The sequence below is a fragment of the Sceloporus occidentalis genome, unplaced genomic scaffold (genome assembly GCF_023333645.1).
Source record: "Sceloporus occidentalis isolate IW3139 unplaced genomic scaffold, rSceOcc1.0.p SCAF_19, whole genome shotgun sequence".
In the NCBI taxonomy this organism is placed as follows: domain Eukaryota; kingdom Metazoa; phylum Chordata; class Lepidosauria; order Squamata; family Phrynosomatidae; genus Sceloporus; species Sceloporus occidentalis.
Window position 1 is genome coordinate 7,592,743 of NW_028316999.1, and position 26,446 is coordinate 7,619,188.

The 26,446-nt window shown below is 40.6% G+C and overlaps 1 protein-coding gene across 4 annotated transcripts; it reads left to right on the top strand.

The window, feature by feature from the left end:
• Positions 1-19,177: 19,177 nt before the first annotated feature.
• LOC149302370 (protein tyrosine phosphatase type IVA 1) lies at positions 19,178-22,554 on the top strand. Of its 4 annotated transcripts, none has more exons than XM_089482520.1 (5): positions 19,178-19,282; positions 20,776-20,868; positions 21,038-21,168; positions 21,944-22,018; positions 22,437-22,554. In XM_089482520.1, exons 1-5 carry the CDS (start codon positions 19,178-19,180, stop codon positions 22,552-22,554), a joined length of 522 nt encoding a protein of 173 aa, XP_089338646.1. The 4 variants fall into 4 exon arrangements, with proteins under 4 accessions (XP_089338646.1, XP_089338647.1, XP_089338649.1 ...); XM_089482521.1 differs by having other exon boundaries at positions 21,077-21,168; XM_089482523.1 differs by lacking the exon at positions 21,944-22,018.
• Positions 22,555-26,446: the final 3,892 nt, after the last annotated feature.

The window sequence follows — 26,446 nt, forward strand, 5'->3', positions numbered from 1 at the left end:
CTTACTCAACTCATTGAACTGGTGTCGTCAGATTTCTTGCCGACATTCACACTTGGGGGCTCGTCCGGGATCTCAACAGTCTCGGAAGCGGTAACCGAAGGAGCGGACTAAACCTTGATCCACCTAATTCTTGGCCATCAAAAAGAGGTAAGGCACCTTTTGAAATGCCTATAGTTTAATTATTGGGTGGATGAGGGTAAGGTCGTCCTCGGTATTCCATCCGGGTGACGGGATCCAGAGTTGAGTAAGACCTATAAGATCTTGAATTGTTTAATTGTAACTATTGTTTACTACATGGTCAGGGACCATTGTAAAGTACCTAGTTGTGAGAGACTAGTGTAACTATTGTTTACTACATGGTCAGGGACCATTGTAAAGTACCTAGTTGTGAGAGACTAGTGTAACTATTGTTTACTACATGGTCAGGGACCATTGTAAAGTACCTAGTTGTGAGAGACTAGTGTAACTATTGTTTACTACATGGTCAGGGACCATTGTAATGTACCTAGTTGTGAGAGACTAGTGTAACTATTGTTTACTACATGGTCAGGGACCATTGTAAAGTACCTAGTTGTGAGAGACTAGTGTAGCTATTTGAGTACATAATCACGGGCTATTGTAAAGTACCTAGTGGTGAGAACTAGTGTAAATATTTTGAAGTACATAGTCACGGATTATTGTATCGGAGGAGATGGGGAGTTTGTTGTCAAAAAATGTGCCTAAGGGGACGCCCTTAGAATATATGATAAGAAAACATGGAAAGGAGGCAGGAAAATATATGTCTCATTGGAAGCAAATATCTGAAGAGGATAATGAAAGCCGTTATGTTTGGCCAGCTGGCGGTAGTTTGAATGTAGAAATATTAGATAATTTGAAAGAATGTTCGAATATGTGTGATGATGAAAAGGAATGAGAGAATAATTTTCTTGAAATGGTATCAAGAAGGGTGGGACAACGTTAAAAGACAGAAACAGCAGAAGTTACTAGACCTCACCTGTTCTGCCAATTCCCAATATCCTTGCCGTCCGGCAGGTACCTTTTAAGAATCAAAAGGGTGCTCAAACACCTCAACCTGTTGAGACTTCTAAGAAAGCACAGGAGGTGTCTGTAACCCCAGGACCACCTAAGGTCCATAATTCGCTATATCCATCCTTAGATCCATCTGATCTATGGACTCAAGAATTATTTGACCCACCCCCATATAATGGACCTCAACCAACAGACCCTATTATGCCTGGTTATAATCAACACCCTGCAGGTCCAGAAGCAGAGTTGCCACTTTCTTTGGAGCTTGTCCCATTTGTACCACCAGCTCCTATTTCACCCCTAGACCAAGAAAGGCAACCTGATCCTCCTAAAATATCAAGGTCCAATATTCAGCCCACAGGACCATCATGTAGAACTAGATCCAGAAAGCCCCATTTAGACCCTCATTCAGATTCTGATGCTGAGGAAAAAACATTTGTGCATGCTATGTCCATGAGAGAGACTGGGGGGGCTAGAGATGAGAGAGGTGTACCTCTATCGGTCCATCATCCATGGACACCAGGGGAATTATTGCTGTTGAAAGATCGATTCCCCAGACCTGAAATTGTTGGTCAGTTTTGTAAAGAATTACGTAGTGTGTCTACTGCTTATGATCCAGTGAAAAAGGATTTTATGCAATTGTTTGATTTGGTTATGACTGATGCAGAGAGAAAACAGTTAATTGAAGCTTATAATAGAATTCCTGGTGTAACACCTTGAGCTAATTAACTGTTTATTGAGAGATTGAGTACTGAGAGACAGCAGACATTAGATTGTATAATACAAGCTTGTGGGACTGCATGGCCACAGCGACCTGACTGGGGAAAGATTAACTCTACAATGCAAGGAAAGAATGAATCAGTAAGTGAATTCGCTGACAGAGTAGCGAAAGTTGTAATAGGACACAGTGGTGTGACAGATCCAGAGGTTAATGCAAGACAGTTGATTGTATCTTGTTTTGTAAAAGGGTTGTTACCAGACTTCCATAAGGGTGTCACTAATAATGTTTTAGGATGGGAAGAGAAGCCGCTTTCTGAAATGATAGCAGCTGCTAAACATTTTGAAAAACAAAAGGAAGTGAATAAGGAGCGTCATGAGAAAGTTAGAGAGAAAGAACAGAGAATGTTGATGGAAAGTCAGAGACAGTTCTATTCACAGAACCCTCCGTCTGATGTAGTGGGAGATAACGGACAATCTTCCTCTAGAAAGGAAACTAGAAAGGATGTAATTTGTTTTAATTGTAACAAGCCAGGGCATTTGGCTAGAAATTGTAGATCTGCTAGACGAACTGGTAACAGACGTTATGAAAGATATGTAAATGACAAACACTGATACTAGAAACCGAGAGGGAGACAGATTTAACTCACACCAAGATGCAGGTCCTGAACTGTACCGACAGGATAGCTTTTGACAATTTGCCGATGCTGGCTCTATTGAACCTAATACTGACAATGCTGAATTAATTTACCCTACCTTTTTTACTGATCCCCAAGGTCCTTTTATCCATGTAAAAGTGGAGGGACAAACTGTAAAATTTCTAGTGGATACTGGGGCTAGCTGTTCATCGCTGGCGAGCAAATATATGCATAAATTTCCCTTAATTTCTAAAAAATTGGTGATGATTAAAGGAGTAGGGAATACCACTATTCCCCACCCCGTAACAAAACCTTTGTGCTTCCAAATTCCAGGTATCACTGTCCAAGCTAAATTTCTCCTCAGCCCTACCTGCCCTATAAGTTTATTGGGTATGGATTTACTGAAGACACTGGGCTGTACTATAATCTGTAATCCAGATGGTGATGTTATTCTTGAGGTCCCCGAAGGAGACAATGTTTCCTTAGGACAAAACATTTCTCCTTATGTGAAGAGTACAGGTAACTCCAGGTTTTTGGGCTACAGTGATGAGGTGCCAGATGGACTATGGGCAGTCCCAGGTGCATCTGTGGGACTTATTTGGAATGAGCCACCAGTAAAGGTTAAACTAAAACAAGGAGTTAATTTGCCCCGCATATCACAGTATCCATTGAGTCGAAATGCAGTGGAAGGAATAAAGCCAGTATTAGAGGACCTATTACAACAGGGTATCATTGTTCCCACTGTCAGCTCTTGTAACACGCCTATTCTACCAGTGGTCAAGCCTGGTACTAATCCTCCCAAATACAGGTTTGTGCAGGATTTAAGAGCTATCAATGCTATAGTGGACCCAATATTCCCTGTGGTGCCTAATCCAGCAACTATATTGTCTTCTATCCCTTCCAATTCTTGCTGGTTTACTGTGATTGATTTAAATTCGGCATTTTTTAGTGTTCCGCTTGACCCTCAGAGCCAGTATCTGTTTGCTTTCACATATGGTGGACAACAATACACCTGGACACGTATTCCCCAGGGGTACACTGAAAGTCCAGCACTGTTTTCCAAGGCTGATTGCTTCCCCAGATGAAGTCAGCTGCAGAGAGGACTCTCTACAGTTGATGCAAGCTTTGGCTGCAAGAGGTCACAAAGTAAATAGAGAAAAAGTTCAGTGGTGCAGTCAGTCTGTAAAATACCTAGGACAGATTTTATCACCAGGTGAGAGAGAGATTCTTCCTGAGCGAATAGATCCCATCCTTAAGTTCCCTGTACCTCGTACCAAGAAGCAGGTACGTGCCTTCCTGGGCATGGTGGGATACTGTAGACAGTGGATACCTAATTTTTCCAAGATTAGTGCACCCCTTGTTCAATTAACTCGTAAGGAAGTGTCTGAACCCGTCCCATGGTCGGATGAAACAGAAAGCTCATTTGTTCAGTTAAAAGAGGCTTTGTGTAGTGCCCCTGCTCTTGGGCTCCCTAACTATGATATGCCATTTACTTTGTTTTGTCATGAAATACAGGGTAATGCCTCTGGAATACTAACCCAGAGCCACGGAGAGGGACAGAGACCCCTTGCCTACTATAGCACTCCACTTGATTCTGTGGCAGCTGGATTAACCCCTTGTTTGCAGGCTGTGGCAGCGGCTGCTGCCTTACTGGAATCAGCACAGGCCATAGTTCAGGGACAGGAACTGAAAGTGATGGTTCCTCAGGCAGTGAGTGCATTGTTAACCCGTCGATTGACACAATTTACTAATAGTAGGCTGACTAAATACGAGATTGTTTTGCAGGGTACACCCAATGCCACCATCCACCGGTGCACAGTGTTAAATCCTGCCACTCTTTTGACAGAACCAGAGGAGGGAACTCCTCATGATTGTGTAATTTTGATAGAACAATTACAAACTACTTGCGACTGATTGTACGAGTGACCTTTGACTGACCCTGATATCGAATACTTTGTAGATGGTTCCTCATTTATGGATATTGACGGCAGGCGTTGTACTGGGTATGCTGTAGTTACATCAGAAGGAGAAGTGGAAGCTAATGCTCCCCCACCTCACTGTTCAGCCCAGGTGGAAAGACTCCCTGTCCTTGAGGACACTTCCAAAATTTGCAAATTAATTTTATTGAAATGCCTAAATCTCTACATTATCAATATGTACTAGTGGTGGTGTGTACATATTCCCGCTGGATAGAAGCCTATCCTTGCCAACATGCGGACGCTCTAACAGTTGCTAAAAAGTTGCTACAAGAGTTCATTCCTAGGTATGGAATTCCTCAGCATATATACTCTGATCATTTTACTGCTGAAATAGTGCAAGAGATAGCACATAGGCTAGGAATTATGTACCATTTACATTGTCCCTACCATCCACAAAGCGCAGGAAAAGTAGAACGCACTAACGGCACCTTAAAGAATAAGATTAGCAAGATATGTGCCGAGACAGGTTTAAAATGGCCAGATGCATTACCTATAGCCTTAATGTCAATAAGAAATGCCCGACACTCAGCTATTAAATGTTCTCCTCATGAACTCATAATGGGTCGACCCATGATAGCTGCTAATACTCTAGAGTTACTAAGACATGATCATGCTCTAACTGATGACACAATAGAAATGTATTGTAAAAAACTAATAAAATCTCTTGAGCAATTTAAATCCCAGGTTGCTGCTGTGCGCACGAACACCGAGGACGAAAAACCAATTCATCACATCCAACCAGGTGATTACGTGCTGGTAAAGCATTTCCAACGGAAAAAGACTCTTCAGCCCAGGTGGAAAGGTCCATACCAAGTACTACTGATCACTAAAACAGCTGTAAAGGTAGCTGAAATTACACCGTGGATTCATCTTAAATTGTTAGTTAACCATTCCATCGGGCACAATAATCCCAGCTGGTTAACCAACATAAGACGAGATTGGCAAGAGCCCCTCGTGAAGATATGAAGAATGAGGTCATCAGGAGATGCAAAAATGTTTGAGTATATTATCGTTACTTGTTTTATACTAAATGTATTTGCTATTTTTTCTTTTTTCCTTTCAGTCCTTTTCAGGTGTTCAGATCAGAACCTAATAAAAATATAGCAGAGAATAAGATACATTCACGAATTAAATGTGATCTGCATGCTTCTCCTTGGGAAAAAGATAATACCTGTAGAAATGTTGAGAAAGGTGTATAATGCTTCTAATGTCTCGGAGCTTTGTTGTGTTTGTGGATATATTCTGCATACTCAGCAGAGCCCTGCATAGGAATACCTTTTACATGGGAAGATTTACATTGTAGACAATAGTGTATCCATAGAACATGATATGGAAAAGGTGAGCGAACTTCAGGAAAGACTTAGATCTAGGGAGACTACTTGGGATCCTTTTGGTCTGGGCGGACTATTTGGTTCACTTGGAGCAAAGCTGATGTCTGGTATGTTTTTGTTGCTTGTGGCTTTTGTATGTATCTATGTAATTGTTGTTTGTTGCAAAACACTAATACAAAAGTGTCTCGGACCAACAAGAGCAATGCCACATATACAGGAGGAGAAATATGATGATGACTTCCCACTTGATGAGTTTCCCCTAGAGACTTTGTACAGTGACATGTTTGAAGATCAATATGAGAAGGAGCAAGGCTTATGGAATTTGCCAACTTATAACTCCACTGGACTCTGAAGAAATTGATTCTTACAGTGAGTCCGTAAGAATAAAAAGGGGGGACTGTGGAAGTTGAAGAATTTTGCTGATTCTGGATGTCAGTACAATGATCTTTACCTCATTGCTTATTCTGCTGATAGCAGATAAGATAACACTACAATCACCTGTCTACCTCATTTCTTAGTTTACTTATGTCTTGTTTGTGTCTCGGAAGAATGTGTACATATGGTATGTTTTCGTATGTTTTCTTTGCTCTAAGTGCCTTGTTGCAAAAGAATCAGAGTCCGCCACGACAAAGGACAAGTTGTCCCTTTCTTGACCTTCTGTAAGTAAAGATTTCACATGTCTGGGGTGGGGGGGTATTTTTCTTCACCTCTTTAACCCCTTCGAGACAAAGGCTGATTTTACTTTTTGTACCCTTTGTGACAATGGCCTTTTTAACATTTCTGCGCTGCTTGTGTTTAGCTGTAATTTTCTTCTTTCCCGTTTACTGAACCCACACACATTAGATATTGTTTTTTTCAGGACAAGAAGGGCTTTCTTTAGATGACATTGTTTTGATTGTATCATATTATTTACTATTAAAAAAATTATAAAATATGGTGAAAAATTTAGAAAAAAATGACTGTTTCTAACTTTTAGTTGAAAAATCTTTTACTCATCTATAAAAGGTAATGAAAAAACCTGCTAAATAGATTCTACTATTTGTCCTGAGTTTAGAAATACCCAATGTTTTTATGTTTTTTTGCTTTTTTCTACCCATTATGGGGCAATAAGTACAGGTAGCGTTTTGCTATTTCAAAGCCATTTTTTCCAAATCTGGTAATTCTTCCCCCCATGTGCCATTTCGGGTATCTTTGAACCCGGCCAATGCAATTTACCCCATCAAGTCATATATTTTTGAAAACTAGACAGCCCAGGGTATTCCAAATGCTAGTATTTTAACTCTTTCCATGCACCATATCTACCACCAGTCTTTGTCAAACTTTATGGTAGTCATTTTTTTGCATTTGTTTTGTCATACACATTTTACTTCAGGTATGAATTAAAATGTTCTAGTTTATGTCACTATCACAAAACACCCCAATATGTGTTCAGCAACATCTCCTGAGCGCAGCGATACCCCACATGAATGATTTTGCCTGGCTGTTTGGGGGCAAAAGGGCCACATTTGGGGCATGCGCATTTTTCAATGTTGAACTTTGGCATTTGGGGATCCACTGCCCATGCCCTATTTGGTACATCTTTGAGCCGGGCCATTTCAGTGTGCCCAATAAACCCATATATTTTTGAAAACTAGACACCCCAGGGTATTTCAAATGCTAGTATTTTAACTCTTTCCATGCACCATATCTACCACCAGTCTTTGTCAAACTTTGTGGTAGTCATTTTTTTGCATTTGGTTTTCCACACACATTTTAATTCAGGTATGAATTAAAATGTTCTCGTATATGTCACTATCACAAAACACCCCAATATGTGTTCAGCAACATCTCCTGAGTACAGCGATACCTCACATGAATGATTTTGCCTGGCTGTTTTGGGGCAAAAGGGCCACATTTGGGGCATGCGCTTTTTTCAATGTTGAACTTTGGCATTTGGGATCCACTGCCCATGCCCTATTTGGTACATCTTTGAGCCAGGCCATTTCAGTGTGCCCAACAAAACCATATATTTTTCAAAACTAGACACCACAGGGTATTTTAAATGCTGGTATTTTAACTCTTTGCATGCACATATTTTACCACCAGCATTTTTTCAAAGTTTGCAGTAATATTTTTGTGTGTGTATTTTTCCCACACACACCTACTTTATGTATGAATTTACAGCTCCTGGTATATGCCGCTGTCACACGACACCCCATAATGTGTTCAGCAACATCTCCTGAGTGCAGTGATACCCCACATGCATGGGTGTGTCATTTTTTGGGGGAACTAAAAGGCCACATTTGGTACGTGTGCATTTTTCTAATTGGAAATTAGATGTGTGGCCATCCTTCCCCCCGTGTTAATTGGGACGTTGTTGAACCTGGCCCATTCAATTTACCCCATCAAATCATACATTTTTTAAAAGTAGACACCCCACGGGCATTTAATATGCCAGTATTTTAACTCTTTCCATGCGAGAATTGTTTTAAGCTAATATGCTAATTTTAGGACTTGCTCACAAAAATATATTTTTTATATATATATATATATATTTTTTTTATTTTTTTTCAAAAAAAAATTTAACATTTTTTTCAACTTGGAGGTTCCCCTGATAGTGACATCAGTGGGAAATGATTTTTACATTTTACTGTTTTTTTACTATTTTTTTCTAATTATTATTAATTTTATTTTATTTTTTAATTTATTTTTACTAATCACACTGTGATTAGAAAGCTGGGCTCCATTGACTTGCATGGTGAATGCAGTACCTGTATTCAACCTGCAAGTGGAGCCAAAGTTCTCTAGATGGTCTGGACTATCTAGCGAACTTTTAAAATTTGTGGTTCCTGTTACAGGACGGCGGCCATCTTCCTTGATGGCGAAGATTGCCGGCAGCTGCGGCTGTGACCGCTCTCCGGAGCGGTCACAGCCCATCAAAAGGTTAGTGTTTGGTGTCGCTGGATGCCTCCTGATCGAGGCATTCCAGCGACACCATTTAAGTTTAGGAGGCGATCGTCGATCGCCTCCTAAACGCTTTTAAAACGGGCGTCCGCCGCCATACAAAGTATGGCGGATGTTGACGCCCCGTGGAGGGGCCAGAGATGGCCCCTTCGTGCCGATCGCGGCGTTGCTGAATGCCTCGAGGTCGAGGCATTCAGCAACGCTTTTTGGGTGCAGAAAGCGATAGTAGATCGCTTTCTGCACCCGTTTAAAGACGTGCCGGTCCTGGCACGTCAATTGTCGTAAAGCACATGCTTTTCCGTGCCGTGCCAGGACCGGCAATTGTCATTAAGGGGTTAAACCGTGTGTGTCAGCAAATCAAAGTAAATATACCAACAGATGGCTAGACAATATGCTAATAACTGTTTGCGCTTCTTTGCCTATATATTGTTAGAAAATTAAGGAGGGGGAGAGAAGTCTGCGAACTGGACTCTCCCCTGTGCGCACTTGAATAAAGAAGCTCTTGCTTACTCAACTCATTGAACTGGTGTCGTCAGATTTCTTGCCGACATTCACAATAGTGAAGTGGGATGTTGAAACCACAATTCTTCTGTGAATAAATTCATATAATCATTCACTGAATTATTTTGTTCAAGAAAAAAACAACAATGTACAACGATTGTGTGGCATACAGCTATTGGAAATCAATTAGTGCACATCCAGATTTTTTTTACTAAAAAAATAATATTTCTGGAGCAGAGGTTAACTAAGCATGAATGATAGACAACTATGCACTATATAGCACAATCAGGATGACATGCTCATACTATGAACACATGTCTGCTGTTATTGTGACACAAAAAAAGATGTACCTACAATGAACACAGACACACCTGTAGACTGTGTGACTAAAACCCAATTCACTTGAACTCAATAGTGATCTTACAGCAACATATGATATAGTATAAGAAAGTGACTTGCCATTGAAAATCTCTCGTGCTATTCCACGGAACCTGGGTAGCATCATTGGTTACTTAGGGTAACAAAGGTAAGCTGCACAAAAATAAAGTGTAATTCACACATGAGTAGTAAGAATTGCAAGATTGCATAGAGCTGCAAGTATACCAGGTTCCAAATGTGTCTTGTATCTATCTGAAGACCTTTGGTAGATAAAGGTTACTTTATCCCTTATTTTTATCCTTTTCTTTTGAAAGCTAGCAGCTTTGCCAAAGTTTGTAGTAGTAATCCCCCCCCCCCCACACACACAAATTATACTTCGGTTATAAGTTTATAGCTCCAGGTATACGATACAATCAAACAACACCCCAATGTGTGTTCAGCAACTTCTCCCGAGTACAGTGATATTGCCCATGCATGGGTTTGTCTGGTGTTTGGGGTTAAAAGGCCACATTTGGGAAGTGCGCTTCCCCACCCCCTCTATTTTGGTCAGTCTGTGCCTATGCCCTATCATTGAGCCCGGCCACTCCAATTTACCCCATCAAACCATACATTTTAGAAAACTAGACACCCCAAGGTATTTCAAATCTAACCCTTTCCATGCATGAGATTCTACCACCAGCCTTTGCCACAGTTTGTGGTAGTATTTCCCCCCCCCCACACACAAATTGTACTTCGGGTATAAATTTATAGCTCCAGGTATACATCACTATCAAACACCCCAATGTGTACTCAGCAGCATCTCCCAAGTACAGTGATACCACACATAGTTTGTCTAGTGTTTGGGGTTAAAGGGTCACACTTGGGAAATTAGCTTTTTTCCCCCTATTTTGGTTGGTCTGTGCCTATGCCCTATCTTTGAGCCCGGCCACTCCAATTTACCCCATAAAACCATTCTTTTTTTTTTTTTAATTAGACACCCCTTGGGTATTTGAAATGCTTTTACTTCAACTCTTTCCATGTCAAGATTTTTGGGAAGATACAGCACTAATTTTAGCACTTAAAATTAAACTTTGTTTTTTTATTTTATTCTTTTTGGACTTTTTTAACATTTTGCTGGAACTGGATGATTCCTCTGATGCATAATATTTTTTAAATGTTACCATTTTTTTTTTTTAGGTTTTAAATATTTTACTAATCACATAGTCATTAGAAAGCTGGTCTCCATTGACTTGCATGGTTGAATGCAGTACCTGTATTCTACCTACAAGTGGAGCCAGAGTTGTATAGAGGGTATATGTATATGTCACTTTCACACAACACCACAGTGTTGGGTTTGTCGGGTTGTTTAGGGGCTAAAAGGCCACATTTGGGATGTGTGCATTTTTCAAAAATTAAGTTGAACCCGGCCAATTCAATTTACCCCATCAAATCATAAATTTTTTCAAGGTGGACACCTCATGGGCATTTAACATGCCAGTATTTTAACTCTTTCCATGTGAGAATTGTTTGAAGATAAAGCGCTAATTTAGGGACTTGCTCATGAAAATATCTTTTTTTATATATATATTTTTAAAAAAATATTTTTTGGAACTGGAAGGTTCCCCTGATGGTGACATCAGTGGAAAAATATTTTTACATGTTACCATTTTTTAAAACTATTTTTATTATTATTTTACATTTATTTCACTAATCACATTGTGATTAGAAAGCTGGGCTCCATTGACTTGCATGGTTGAATGCAGTACCTGTATTCAATCTGCAAGGGGAGCCAGAGTTCTCAGGAGGGCCTGGAGAGACCCTCTGTGAAACTTTTTTAACTCCTTTATTTTTTGAAAGGACGTGCCACCATCTTGCCACTCGCAGTGGCGGTTGTGACCACTCCTCGGAACGGTCACAGTCTGTTCGGTGTCGCTGAATGCCTTTCTATAGAGGCCTCCTAACCTCTTTTAAAACGGGCGTCCACCACCATACAGTGTATGGTGGACATTGACGCCCCAGGGAGGGGCCAAACATGGCCCCTGATGCCGATCACGGTGTTGCAGAATGCCTTGACTTCGAGGCATTACAGCGACGCCGTTTGGGTGCAGAAAGCGAACATAGATCGCTTTCTGCACCCATTTAAAGCCATGACGGTCCTGGCACATCAGTTGTCACTGACTGGATGTTAGTGCATGACGTAAATTTTTTAAATGAACATTTCATACATCCTTTTAGCCATCATGTACCTCCCTAAAACGCCATAGACATCAATACAGTGGCATAATTAGTCAAAGGTGCTGCAACTATGAACAGGCCTGCCACCCTAGGGGGCCCAGGCAACCATTTGACCACACTGCATTCCTGCCTCCCCATGCTGGTCCAAAATAATTCACAAAGGGCTTGTCTGACCTGACAATTTTCACGCAGGGGCCCTGTGGTTTATAGTTACACCCCTGTACCAATTCCCTCCACTTTCCATTCAGAGGGCCATTAGAATACTTGGACAAGTAGTATTTTCTTTTCATGTCCTATTTATGGATTAGAGCTATTCATGGAAGTTCTCACACATACACCATGGTGGGCTTTACCCATCAGGATAGGTAGCGACAATTCCTACTGCATAATAAATCTAGCAAGACAGGTAAACTGAAATCAACACTGTATGTTACCCCACCAGAGGGAAACCTGTACAGATTTCTGCACATCAGAAATTTTAGGATTTGATTTTTTAAATTAATTCTTTATTTAATACGGTAGTTTTCCTTTTTCCGATAATATAATATTCTCAGACATACAAATATACAATTCCAAAAACAAACTATAACTATACTGATAGCAATGTCAGATCACATGTTAACCTCAATGTTTACCATTTTTTGTCATCAACTAGCTCATTTAATCCTTTTGAACAATTTCCATGTGGCCTGACATTTTAGCGGATAACGGACGTAACTTCCTATCCCTCTTCCCTCCAACAATAAGAAATGTCCGACTTATCTGTTTTAGATTTTAAATATTTAATGTAAATATTCTCAACAATCGTACTTTAAATTGCCAGCTCAGGACCTGTAATTTTGACCCGGTATTGGGATTAAATAAAACCAGCCCTCACAAAGATTGGGCAACCACTTTGTCCTGTAACACACTCTGAAGAGATGCTTTTGTATGTTTGGTATGTTATATCCCAGAGGCCATCTTTTATTGTTTTAGATGACTCCTAATGTGTGTCGTTTTCATTTTGACCTCTATATTCAGGTCACTTTGCAGCTCTAACTGTATTCATTCTGTCAGTTCTGTCAATAAAGGTCTATGTAAAAACCCTGCCCAGATAATAATCTATTATGTTTACAGCAGCAAAGATTTAAGATTACTATATACACTACCTCTCTATTGTACGTTAATCAGAATCATCTAATATATATATTAAAAAAAAACAACTATTAACATCGGGAACACAGTACTAGCACGCGTGATTACACATCTCTGCGCCATATCTACTTTTGACGCAATGCGCCGGCTATAGAACACCCGGCTGGTCTTTGGGTCATTAAGTGTAAACATAACGACAATAATACATAACAAAAAAAAGAAACACAGAAAACGAAAAAAATAAGCGGGACGCACGATATTCAATACACCGCCATGCCTCATAAAGCATATGTTGATCCCTCGCCACCTACACAACGCCCCACCCCTTCATCACACACGACGTGGGTTCTCTGGTTGTTCAACCGGTTCTCGCCGGCTTTTGGCGGCTTGACGTCAATGAGGCACGTTTACCAGCCGTAACCCACACCTTTCCTGGAAGTGCGCCTATATTGATTGGCTGCGGCCATGACAACGTCATGCTCGATATATAAGGCTCGGCTTGTGACGCAAGCGGCCGGCGTCGCTTTCTGCCGTGCGTGAGCCGCGTCCCATGCTGTGTACTGGTCACGAAGGAGAAACCAGTGCTAGGAGGAGGTGGTGGTTGGGGTCGCGTCAAGCGCTTCACTGGAGTCCATCACACCGCACCTCGCACACGGCACACAGCAGTTTGCTGTATGCCCCATCACCGTCCGCCCCTTTGCTCCTCTACCGCTTCTTCTTAGGAACCGGCTGTATGATTAAGCCACTATCTTCAATGAGTAAGCATATCCCTGTAAGTATTGCTTCTGATCTTTGACATGTGCTTGAGAAAAGCCTTCGTGCTTTTCTCGTATATCGCGATTGGCGCAGCGGCGCTACCCATGAATTTTAGATTTTCGTCCTCTGGATGCTATAGACGTGAGAAACCTGCGAAGCGCGTATGCTGTAAAGCATGTCACCACGATAGGCACTTTTCTTTCCCACACTCTACCCTTGGCGCGTTCACACAGCTGCTCGTTGTGCTGACTTGGTGGACTTATCATAGATTGTATGTTCGCCCGTGGTTCGTACGCAGGGCTGCGATAAGCGTGTTATGTAAGCTGTGCCTACGCTGCCCTCTTTGTAAATATCTCGCCTGGTCTCTGCAGTCTTTGTTATCCTAATGGCTTCTAGTTACAACGCAGCTGCGTTATCCTCATCGTATGTTTTGTATGAGTCTTTTTAGTGGTCACCTTGGCATACCCTTTATGTTAAACGGCACTCCGTATGTTGTCCAGTGCCACTGACCTTCGTATTGTGTAGTTTATCCACAGTAAGTAACCTTGTTTATAGAATGCTGGGGTTTCTGAATGTAGAGACGTTCTCTTAAGATGGTTTCCCGAGATTTCTTTGTTTTTTTTTTGTGTGTTTTTTTTTTCTTCTTTGCTTTGCCGGCGGACATGTATTGCACTTCTCTGACCTAGCCTTTTTTTATCTGGGTATAATAACTGCTCGTTGTGCCTGAATGGGTGGGTGATGTTCAGGCAAGTTAGGTCATGTTCACAGGATCAGTATGTGCTTTTTCGTTTATTCATCTAAATAGTCTGCAGGGGTCGGTAATGGCATCCTGAAATTCACATGCTAGTTTCTATACCCTAGTGGTTTTTGATGGGTATACTGCGAAACTCGAATGGTTGCGGCCTGTCGGCTATGCTTGGAGTTGTTATAAGTACTTAAAGCCCATGATGAGCTGATATGGCATGGAGAAAAAAAACACAACTACCGTATTTGCTCGATTATAAGACGACCCCCCCCCCCAAACCTGAATATTTATGAAAGAGCCTGAATATAAGACAACCCTATAGGAAAAGTTTTACCAGTAAATGTTAATTCATGTAAACTGAACAATTTTTTTTATTTTTTTTTTTTAATAAAAGCTATGATTGAGAAATATTATTTTTTATTTTTTTTATTTTTTTTTTTTTCTACCTGCCCCCCCAATTATGCACATCTGCCCCCTGGCTTGCCACTGTGCCCCATGATATGCCTTTTAACCATCTAAATGCCACTGTGCCCCATGATATGCCTTTTGACCCCCTATGTGCCACTGCCTCCAGAATTGCCTTATAGTCCTATATGCCACTCTGGCATTTAGGGGGTTAAAAGGCATATTATGGGGCAGAGTGGCATATAGGGAGGTATAAGGCATTTCAGGAGGCAGAGTGGCATTAAGGGGGTTAAAAGGCATTTCACAGAGCACTCTGCCTCCAGAAATGCCTTATGCCCCCCATTTAACACTCCCTCCAAACTTACCGGAGCTTCTGAGTCCCCGGTGCGTAGTTCGGGCAGCATGTAGAGCTCTATGCGATTCGCGTAGACCTTCCCTGGCTGTCAGATCACGGGGAACTCTGATCTCTGACAGCCGGAGAAGGTCTGCGCGATGGACGCAGACAACCCCCGCTACTAACAGCACCTCCTCCCAGCTGCAACGGAAGTTGTGTACGCAAATCGCGTAGAACTCTACACGCTACCCGGACTAAGCACCGGTAGGTGGGGGGGGGCAGGAGGATCCAGGTCCCCTGCATCGCTGTGGGGATCTGGATCTTAGTCTCATAGTCAGACCTGGCTGATTTATAAGACACTATTTGTATTTGACATCCTCGCGTGACTAACTTTGCATACCCTTACAGTGTCAACCATGTGAAGGATTGGAAAGTACTTTATAAGCTGAAACCATACAGTTCAAAGATGGTCTGGGTCTAGTAATCATGGGGGAAAAGTGTGTGCGTAAACTACCAACATGCCTTCCATTGTTTTCCTTACTGCACAATTCCTGATGTAAGCTGATTATCCTGAAAAACTTGATCGATTTGTTATGTAGGCCTGTCAAGCATTCCATCCCTTAAAAGGAAACATGTAGGTAGGGTATAATTGCCTAGGCTACCTTTAAAACTGCCATTTGTAAATGTATTACGTGAATGTGGTGGTGATCCTTACACATTTTGGAATTTTGCAATTTAATGGAATGTTAGAATGTCTAAGTGAACAACTGTTCCAATAGATGTTTACCTTGCCAGATCTGTACACCTTGGGCAACAGTATGTTATAGGGCTATGACACTGTTTTGTTTAATATACAAACATAAGCTATGTTTGAAACATACCTGGTTTTTCAACCATGGAGACTGCTGTTTTGACTCCCCCCCCCCCCCCCCCCCCATTAAGCAGTTTCTTCCCCTTCTACTAACCGTTGCTCTTTGAGCTACTGATATTTCTGGTAGCCTTTATAGGGTTTTTTGGGAGGAATGGGAGAGAACCAAATGAACTAGAACTTTATTCATATGAATTTAAGAGATTATGCCACAGAACAGGTTCCATAAAGAGAGCCTCATTAAAAAAAATCAAATCTTTGGCTAAACCTTCACACCAAACACAAGGTGCGAGTTACAGGCACTAATGTTTTTCAGACCTAATCACCCTGTGAGACACTTCAATGAGGAACAGGCTTTCTCCATACATGGAAATTTCCACAAAAAACTGATGTTTGAGCAGGAAAAGTTGCCAACCTGTCTCATGGCTAAGAACATTGGTCTCGATATCAACGCATTCAGCGATGCCATAAACGGACCCCAGTTATAGTGATAACTTTGCCTTAAGATGGCGCCTCCCAATAAAAAAAAACAATTTCTCAAAAGGGTCTCTCCAGACCTTTACTCTAAGCTCCCCCCTGCAGGTGGAATACAGGTAAAAAAAAACTGGTGTTTGTTATACCCATGGGGTTTCTAGCTTTCAGAAATGCATAGTATGAGGTGAATTGAATGGGTTCAAAGATGTCCCCAATAAGAATAAATGCAGACTGGCCAGATGTGGCCTTTAGCCCCCAACAACCTGACCTATGAATGGGAATGGGTGGTATCGCTGTACTCTGCATATGTTGCTGAACACAAATTGAGGTGTTTGCATCAAAATGTAAACTCGGGATTCACTTGGCAGAGAGCAAAATGCCCCCCCCCCCACACACGTTTATATAAAAAAAATTTTTTTTATTAAAAGTAACATAAAATTGGATGAAAAAATCAATATGATTAACAGCCATCACACCCAGATTCTAGCATGTACAGGCTGACTTGATAGGAGTGTGATAGCTGTTAACAATCATAATAAAATTGGACAAAAAATCATGCTCAGGCAACCAGTACATGCTAGAACCTGATCATGTTAAGAGAGAATACAGGCTCCCTATGCCATGCTACTTACATCTATGCTATCACACACTTTAATTCACTCATTCAGATACTAATCATTCAAATACTCATTCATTCCCTTAATCACACGTATGTGCTCATACACCCTCCCCATCCCCTTACTTGAACTGCAGATCTCACTCGCAGACTTCTGCAGGGACTCTGCTGCTTCGATCTGTGTGAAAAACTTATTTTTGCCCTGCCCCAGGGGAAGAAGGAACAGAGCAGTCATGTGACATGCGTTCACATGACTCCGCTGGGTTCATGCTTCTGGCCAGTATAAGAGATGCTGCTCGCGCGGGTAAGCAGCTTGTCCCCTGCAGATGATTATTTTGACGATAATACCCTTTTCGGCCGTTATATTTTGGCCACCGATATATCGGTGCATCCCTGGTGTTTGGCAGTGACATAGACCATATACCTGAAGTGCAATGTGTGGGGGAGGAAAGTCAAAACAAATTACTACCTAAAGCTGCTGGTGGTAGTGCATTAAATTACTATTTGAAATAACATGGGTTGTCTAGTTCTCAAATATATGGTTTGATAACGAAAATTTATTTGGTTGGCTTCAAAGATGTCCTCAATAGGAGATGAAGGTAAGATAACAAAGTTTGAAGAAAAAAATGGTCTTGAAATGGCACTTCTTAAACAAAATTAACCAGTAAATGAGGAGAAAATTGGTTAAACACAAGCAAAGGGTACAAAAAACAGCCCACTCAAGGAGTAAAATAGCTGCCAAATGGTATCTTCCATAGCCTTTGAACAAGTGTCCAAATCAATAGATTGCATTCTCTTCAAGCCAAACTATCACATGTTTTTTTTACTTATACAGTCTAGGTTCTGTATAAAATCTTTAACCCTTTAAGATTGTGTAATCTTGGGTTATTCTCAGTTTCGGTTCAGTCTTGTACTACAATATTAAAATTGAGATATTCAAGCAATAATGTATCCAGATGTCTTACATTTTTGTTAAATCCCATATACGTGCTCGGTACTAGCAGTCATTTGTTTTGCGCCTGTGATTGTAGCTTGCCATTTCTGATCGGTGGATACTCAGACCTTGCTTAGAACAAAGTAATAGATGCTGGTTCTGACAAAACTGTTACCTGGCAACTATTTTGCCACTTTCATGAAAACATCAAGATTACGAAGGAATCCTGACTATTGTAAGAAATGTATTTGTTCACCCTGGTAAACCAAATATGCTGTTATCTAATCACTACTTTTTCCCCCACTGATTTATTAACTTGGTCAGCTACAAGAAGTCTCGAAACTAATTGTGTTTTGTATGATGGTTTTATTTTCAGTTGGTTGCCGCCTGTATATATCTTATAGTTGTCTAACTGGCTTACAGTAGGCAGCAATGAAAAATTGTGTACTGAGCCAGCTTACAACTGTTACTGTTGCTTCTCAACTGGGGAACCCACACACTATACATTTCAGAACAAATGGGGCTGTCTTTTAAATGCATACCACAACAATATATTTAATAACTTCAAGTAGTTTAAAATCATTGGCATATAGTGTGGTTTCCAATTTGTGTCCATTATAGGGTGCCCATTAACAGATGTTGAGCTCTGGTATCCACTTCAAGATAATGGTGGAGGGGTGGATGCTCAGCTCAGGGAAAGTGTTAGCAGGTTGATTTATTATGGCTTTATTTCTGGTATTTGTAACAACTTTTTCCTCTTTCCTTTACAGCAGTTCTGTGGTGTTCTTGGTCACACATTTATGGAGTTTCTGAAGGGCAGTGGAGACTACTGCCAGGCACAGCATGACCTCTATGCAGACAAGTGAACTGTAAAAGAAATTCATTACTACTCCACCAAGAAACCCCCATAAGAGAAATCCAACAATAAGTGTTGGATTGATTTAGGAAGAGCACTTTGTTTAAGGGGCTGAAATCTGGATGGGGTAAATCTCGGTCCACTGCATTTGTTTTGCCTCAGTATTACTGGATTGGAGATTTGCTGCTTCTCGTGAAGGAGGTTCATTTCACTTCCATTGCTTCCATCCACGCTAGCACTGAATTTTACGTGGAGTAGAGTGAAGCTGACTTCCGTTATATAATTTTTTTTTTTATCAAACAAATTGCTGCACACTTCTATCTTCAAAATGGCTCGTATGAACCGCCCTGCTCCAGTTGAGATAACCTATAAGAACATGAGATTCCTTATCACACACAATCCGACCAATGCAACATTAAACAAATTTATTGAGGTATGTCATATAAACATTTTAAGTTACATTTTTTTTATTGGGGTTTTAGACAAAGGTTCTTATTATCTGGTTTGTTCCATTTCATCAGGCAGTTGGTTGCTACAGTGATAAGACCAGACATGAAACTTTCCATAAACTCATTTTATACTGCCTCTTGAATGCCTGTCTTGCAAAGAAATGTGAAGTGTTTTCAGACTGAAATAAGGAATATCTAAACATTTTGAAGGCTTTTCTACTTGCAATTCTGGCAGGTTAACAGATGTGTCTACTCATGCACCAAAAATTGGGTCTGTGAATTAACTGGTGAAAAATCATGCTCTAAATTGTGCATGTGATTGGCTGTGTGGTTATATTTGTGCTTATATATCGGGGATCCACACAAAGGGTGATTATTGGGGCAATAAGACACACAACATACAGTGCAGCACCGCTTTCTACAGTGCTGCAGTTAACCCATGACAATGGGTATATTACACCATAACTTCAAGCGTTTTTCTTTTAGTGTACCTGCCAAAGATTAAGTTATTTCGAGGTTTCATATTAAACCATATTCACACTATATTGGCTTGTTTAAACTTATAGACTAGTATAAATGCGTACGTTGCTCCCTCTTGGAGACCGGTCTGCAGAACATGCAAGCTTCCTGCAACTCGTCTACTGCCGTGGCCAAGCATACAGTAACAGATGCAAGCTAATGTCCTACTCATACACACATGCTGCTTACCTTCTACCATGGCGAATACAGTACCCTAAGTGGGGCCTAGTAAATACTCCCATGGAATGCCCAGCAGGGTCACGGAATTGGCACAGAACCTTCGCAGGAAACCATAGGGTGCATCAGTTAGACAGCCCTGTACAGTTTTTACTCCTTTGTCTTGCAAAACCCCAGGTGCCTGGTTTGGCGAGCCCTGTTCCATACCACAGTCTAAACCTACTGCAATCTTGGATGTACCAGGAGTGTAACATCCATTTGTGTTATGCAATGCCACATCATGTTTGCAGCTCTTATACCTTACTCCATTTGTATACCATAGTGCCCTCAATGTTGGCTCCCTGTTATGATCATCTGCATGATTTTCATCAACTGATCTCAGCTGTAGTTACCGGTTCAGACTTTTTTGAAAATGCTGAACCAAGAACTAGAGTTGTGATCAGCTACTGAAAATCATATCTGCTTCCATGGGGATAATGGTTAAACGCAATATCTGAACCATTGCAACAATGTTGTATTTCAGCAGATAAAACTTTTGCTAAACCTTATAAAGGTGAGCGCCCCCCCCCCCCAAAAAAAAATCTAAATGCAGACTTAAAAGGAAAAATATATATAAATGTATCTTTAGTAGCTAAAATTTAAACTTTGACTGTAGGATTTGTGGCAGGAATCTAGATGCAGTGCTCCAGAACCATGTATCTACAATGCCCCCCCCCCCCCCAAAAAGGCTGCATTTGTAATGAACTGTGCTCTTATAAACCTTTTTTATTCTGTTTCCTAGGAGCTTAAAAAATATGGTGTAACGACAGTAGTGAGAGTTTGTGAGGCCACTTACGACACTGCATTGGTAGAAAAAGAGGGCATTCAGGTTCTGGTATGTAACATCACTACATTTCCATGTTATAGAATTGATTTTTGTGTGATCTATATTTATATAATATGTAGAAAATGAACTAACTTTGTAGCATTCAATGAGAAAATCTTAGGCGTTATGATAACCATAGTTAAAATAGTCTATACATTAAAATATTCTTCTCATTAAGGACTGGCCCTTTGACGATGGTGCTCCACCATCTAATCAGATTGTCGATGATTGGTTGAATCTCTTGAAATGGAAATTTCGTGAAGAACCTGGCTGCTGTATTGCAGTGCATTGTGTAGCTGGGCTTGGAAGGTAAGCTATTACCATGCTTGTACTTTGAGGTGGGGTTACATCTGTAAAGACTAGAAAAATGTCTGTCCTGTGCAAGACCTTTGCACCTTGAACCTTTTATCTAAAATGTAATAAGTTTGTCATTTCTTACACTGATCTATTGAAAGTACTGGTTCTTAAAGTGCTGGTAGACAATGAAAAGCTGACTTGGTTAAATGTCAACAAACCCCTATTTGCCAAACATATCTACCTAGTGAGAAGTTTAGAAAGCTGTTCAGCTAGTATGCAAACTAGAAAAGTTGTAAATTTAGCACCAAGCTACAAAGAGCTTTTGTAAGTGAGCTGTTAAATACTATTTAATACAAAATGTTTTGTATGTGAAAATATAGAGAATCTGGTATTGAAACACAATGTAGTAAGCCATGGGTGTCATCTCATAAAATCTAAAATATATCTTGATATATGTAAGAAGAACCTAGTCTGAGATGAAATCCTGAAAAACGAAAGTAATTGTATCCTTAACCTAACTAACTTCTCTGTATGGCTCAACATTGTGAAAAACATCAGACTTCTCTTGGAACCAATACAGTTCTTGCAAACATTTCAATCAGTCTCAAATGACTTGTACTGCAACCACTTAAGGGTATGTGTATTTGAGGCATTAAAGAGCACGCTATTGGAAATAGCTGCATGGATGATGTGTACAGTTTACTGGTACAAGCTGAACCTCCAGAATTTGACCACTTCTGTCCGATTCTAGCATTTAACTTTTCATTTAACTTGTTTTTTTTTTTAGGGCTCCAGTGCTTGTTGCACTTGCACTCATTGAATGTGGAATGAAATATGAAGATGCTGTGCAGTTTATAAGGCAGTAAGTATAAGTCCTTATTTGAAGTGAATAGGCAAGATTATTCTTACTGTTGCACATCCTGTACCAGTAAACCCATTTTATATAGTATGTTCCTATATGCAGGTATCTGATCTTGAGTAGTACTGCTATGGTATGTCCTTTTTGTGCCAAACTTAAATATCCATACATGTGTCAACTAAGTTGAGTTTTTTTTTTTTTTTGTGTAGCCTGTGTGGATGGGTGCTGCATTAAGTAGTGTCGGCCTCTAACCCACCTGCGCTAGCAAAAAGTCCTAATAGAAAAATCTGGCGGGGGCCCATGAGTGTAATGGTAAATTGGACTTCAGTGCAGATGTTCACAAGAAAACAAAATATTTTATATCTGATTTAGGCAAGCTGCGACACTATTGCATAAACTTTAAACTTTTTTTTTTTTATAGAAAACGCAGAGGAGCCTTCAACAGCAAGCAGTTGCTCTACTTAGAGAAGTATCGTCCCAAGATGCGTTTACGCTTTAAAGATTCAAACGGTCACCGAAACAACTGCTGCATTCAATAAGATGGTCACTATTATATGCTGCTGACTACAGGGAGGAAAAGTAGACTTTGGCTGGCTTGAATGCTAATTCACAGTTAATGTTTTATAGGTCAAGTGAAGCTTTCAGAAATGTCCAAACATGTCTGACAGCTTTCAGTAAAGCTGCTGTTGATTAAATTAATATCCATGGAACTGAGCTTCGGTTTGCTTACTTGTGGTATATAAATGTTCTCCTTGCTTATGTACTTTGCTCATGCAGTTTTAAAACGGTCATTGGTGTTCTGAAAAGTACAATTAGAAGTAAATTTGTAGAGAAAATGCCCATCCCAGCACAATTTTAATCATGTAGATCCTTATTTTTATACATCTCGGTTTCCATAAATTAGGTAGGTGTGGATTCGTATTGGATGAAAGCTAGTGGTATTGTTACAGCTTCTCCCATGGTTTAAGTGAAATTTGCATAACATTTCAGCGTTGCATAAATTATCACTACTTCCCATTTCTTTGCTGCCATTGCACCATTTAATTCATGAGATCATATCCACTTTTGGGGGAATGTTTGTTACAGAAGCACACCTACCACATTGTACAAGTCCCCAAAGCCTTACTGTCATATATGTATGCACCTATCGGTGCTCCTGGATATGGAGGACCATATCTTCCTATTTTTCTTATTCTAGTAAAATGTTGCCTTTGTCTTGTGCAGGAATTATAGAAACCCCTTTTTTCGTAAATATTTTTAAAGTGTATGTGCTTTAATGTAGCTAAATTCTTAGATTTCTGAACTTGTCATTTCTTCTGTACACTTTCAGCATTTTCAATGCTTTGTAATTTTTTTTTCCCCTGGAGATTCTGCTACAGCCAGTGCAGAGCTCAATGTCTATTTTGTATGCCTTTTGGGCAGTGTAACTTAAATACTTGATGATTTGTTTTACTATGTAATGATAAAACAGTGATCTGTATTAATGTTAGCTCAACCATGTATTTATACTGTCTTGGGACTGTGTGGTGTTAGTTCTGTGGGAATAAGTTTCCAGTGTTCACCAGCTTGTAAAATCTAGTATGAAAGCTTAAACATCTAAATAAAGAGAGAAATATCTTGTTGTTGTATTGAGCTGCTGAATGCATTTTTTAAGTGGCTTTTTTTTTTTTAAGCCAGTTTTTGTGATAAACAGATGGGTGTGATGGCTTGCATTAACTGTTAAGGGCCAATAGCATGGTTAACGTTTTAACACATACCTCATTGACATGTTGCCCAGGCTGACTCTTATTTAATGCCTTTGTGTGGCTAGTGTCGTGGATATAAGGATGCAAGCAGAAGTGCCTAAACTGAGCGTAAAAGTTAGACTAAGGAAAGACCCCACCCCCCGCTCTGTCTAAATAAATGTAACTGTCCTTTGGCTCAAGATGACTTTTTGTTCTAATGTTATGGTGCATGCATGTCTGCCAGTGATTCTCTTGATGCAGTTTAACCCCTTGATGACAATTGACGGTCCGGGTACGTCACCGGAAAACGAACGGTTAACGACAATTGACGTGCCAGGGGTGTATGACCTTAAACGGGTGCAGCGTTCGCTTTCTGCACCCAAACGGTGTTGCTGTAATGCCTCGACCTCGAGGCATTCAGCAACGCTACGATTGGCACTAGGGGCCATGTCCCTCCCCGGGGCGTCGACATCCGCCATACATTGTATGGCGGCAGACGCCCGTTTTAAAAGCGTTTAGGAGGCCATCAACGACCACCTCCTAAACTTAAATGGTGTCGCTGGAATGCCTTGATCAGGAGGCATTCAGCGACACCAAACACTTACCCCAGGACGGACTGTGACCGCTCTGGAGAGCGGTCGCAGCTGCAAGTAATCTTCACCATCCGCAAGATGGCGGCGGCCCGGGGAAAAAAAATAATAAAGATGAAAAAGTTGGCAAGATGGTCTCCAGACCCTCTAGAGAACTCTGGCTCCACTTGCAGGTTGAATACAGGTACTGCATTCAACCATGCAAGTCAACGAAGCCCAGCTTTCTAATCAGTGTGATTCGTAAAAATAAATAAAATAAAATTAACAGTTAGAAAAAAATAGCTAAACAGTAAAATGTAAAAATAATTTCCTACTGATGTCTTCAAGTTGAGAAAAATAAAAAAATATATATATATTTTTGTGAGCAAGTCATAAAATTAGCACATTAGCTCACATGGAAAGAGTTAAAATACTGGCATATTAAATGCCTATGGGGTGTCTACTTTAAAAAAAAAAAAATAAAAAAATGTATGATCTGATGAGGTAAACTGAATTGGCCGGATTCAACAATGTCCCAATTAACACGGGGGGAAGGATGGCCACACATCTAATTTCCAATTAGAAAAATGCAAACGTCCCAAATGTGGCCTTAGTTCCCCCAAAAATGACAAACCCATGCATGTGGGGTATCACTGTACTCAGGAGATGTTGCTGAACACATATTGGGGTGTCGTGTGACAGCGGCATATACCAGGAGCTGTAAATTCATACATAAAGTATGTGTGTGTGTGGGGGGGGAAACACACAAAAATACTACTGCAACGTTGAAAAAATGCTGGTGGTAAAATGTGTGCATGCAAAGAGTTAAAATACTAGCATTTGAAATACCCTGGGGTGTCTAGTTTTCAAAAATATATGGCTTTATTGGGCACACTGAAATGGCCCGGCTCAAAGATATACCAAATAGGGCATGGGCAGTGGCTCCCCAAATGCCAAAGTTCCACATTGAAAAATGTGCACGCTCCAAATGTGGCCCTTTTGCCCCCAAACAGCCAGGCAAAATCATTCATGTGAGGTATCACTGCGCTCAGGAGATGTTGCTGAACACATATTGGGGTGTTTTGTGATAGTGACATATACGAGAACTTTTTAATTCATACCTGAAGTAAAATGTGTGTGACAACAAATGCAAAAAAATGACTACCACAAAGTTTGACAAAGACTGGTGGTAGATATGGTGCATGGAAAGTTAAAATACTAGCATTTGAAATACCCTGGGGTGTCTAGTTTTCAAAAATATATGATTTGATGGGGTAAATTGCAGTGGCCGGCTTCAAAGATACCCGAAATGGCACATGGGGAAGAATTACCAGATTTGGCTTTGAAATAGCAAAACGCTACCTGTACTTATTGCCCCATAACGTGTAAAAAAAAAACAAAAACATTGGGTATTTCTAAACTCAGGACAAATAGTAGAATCTATTTAGCAGGTTTTTTTATTACCTTTTATAGATGAGTAAATGATTTTTCAACTAAAAGTTAGAAAAAGTAATTTTTTTCTAAATTTTTCACCATATTTCATACTTTTTTAATAGTAAATAATGATACAATCAAAACAATGCTAAACTAAAGAAAGCTCTTCTTGTCCTGAAAAAAACAATATATAACTTGTGTGGGTTCAGTAAACGGGAAAGAAGAACATTACAGCTAAACACGAGCATAAATGTTAAAACGGCCATTGTCCCAAAGGGTACAAAAAGTAAAATCAGCCTTTGTCACGAAGGGGTTAAGCAGTAACCATTTGCTACGATTAGTTGAAGCCCTGACTTGTATGTGTTTCAGCTGTCCTGTACAGTAGAGGCTTTAGATGGCACATACCGTATTGGCTCGAATATAGGCCGCACTTTTTTCCCCCACTTTAAGTCTTTAAAGTGGGGGTGCGGCCTATATTCAGGGTCTACCGCCCGACGCCAGGGGACCTGCATCCTACTCTCCGATACGCTCAGACAGCCTCCCCTGCCAGCACTTTCCACTGGGGGGGGTGCCGGCACGGGAGGTTGTCTAAGCGCATCGTGAGGACGGTCGCCGGCTGCGGCGATGCGGGTAAACAGCCTCCGCTGCCGGCACATCTGCACGATGTGCTTTAACAATCTCCCTTGCCGGGAATTCCCACGGTG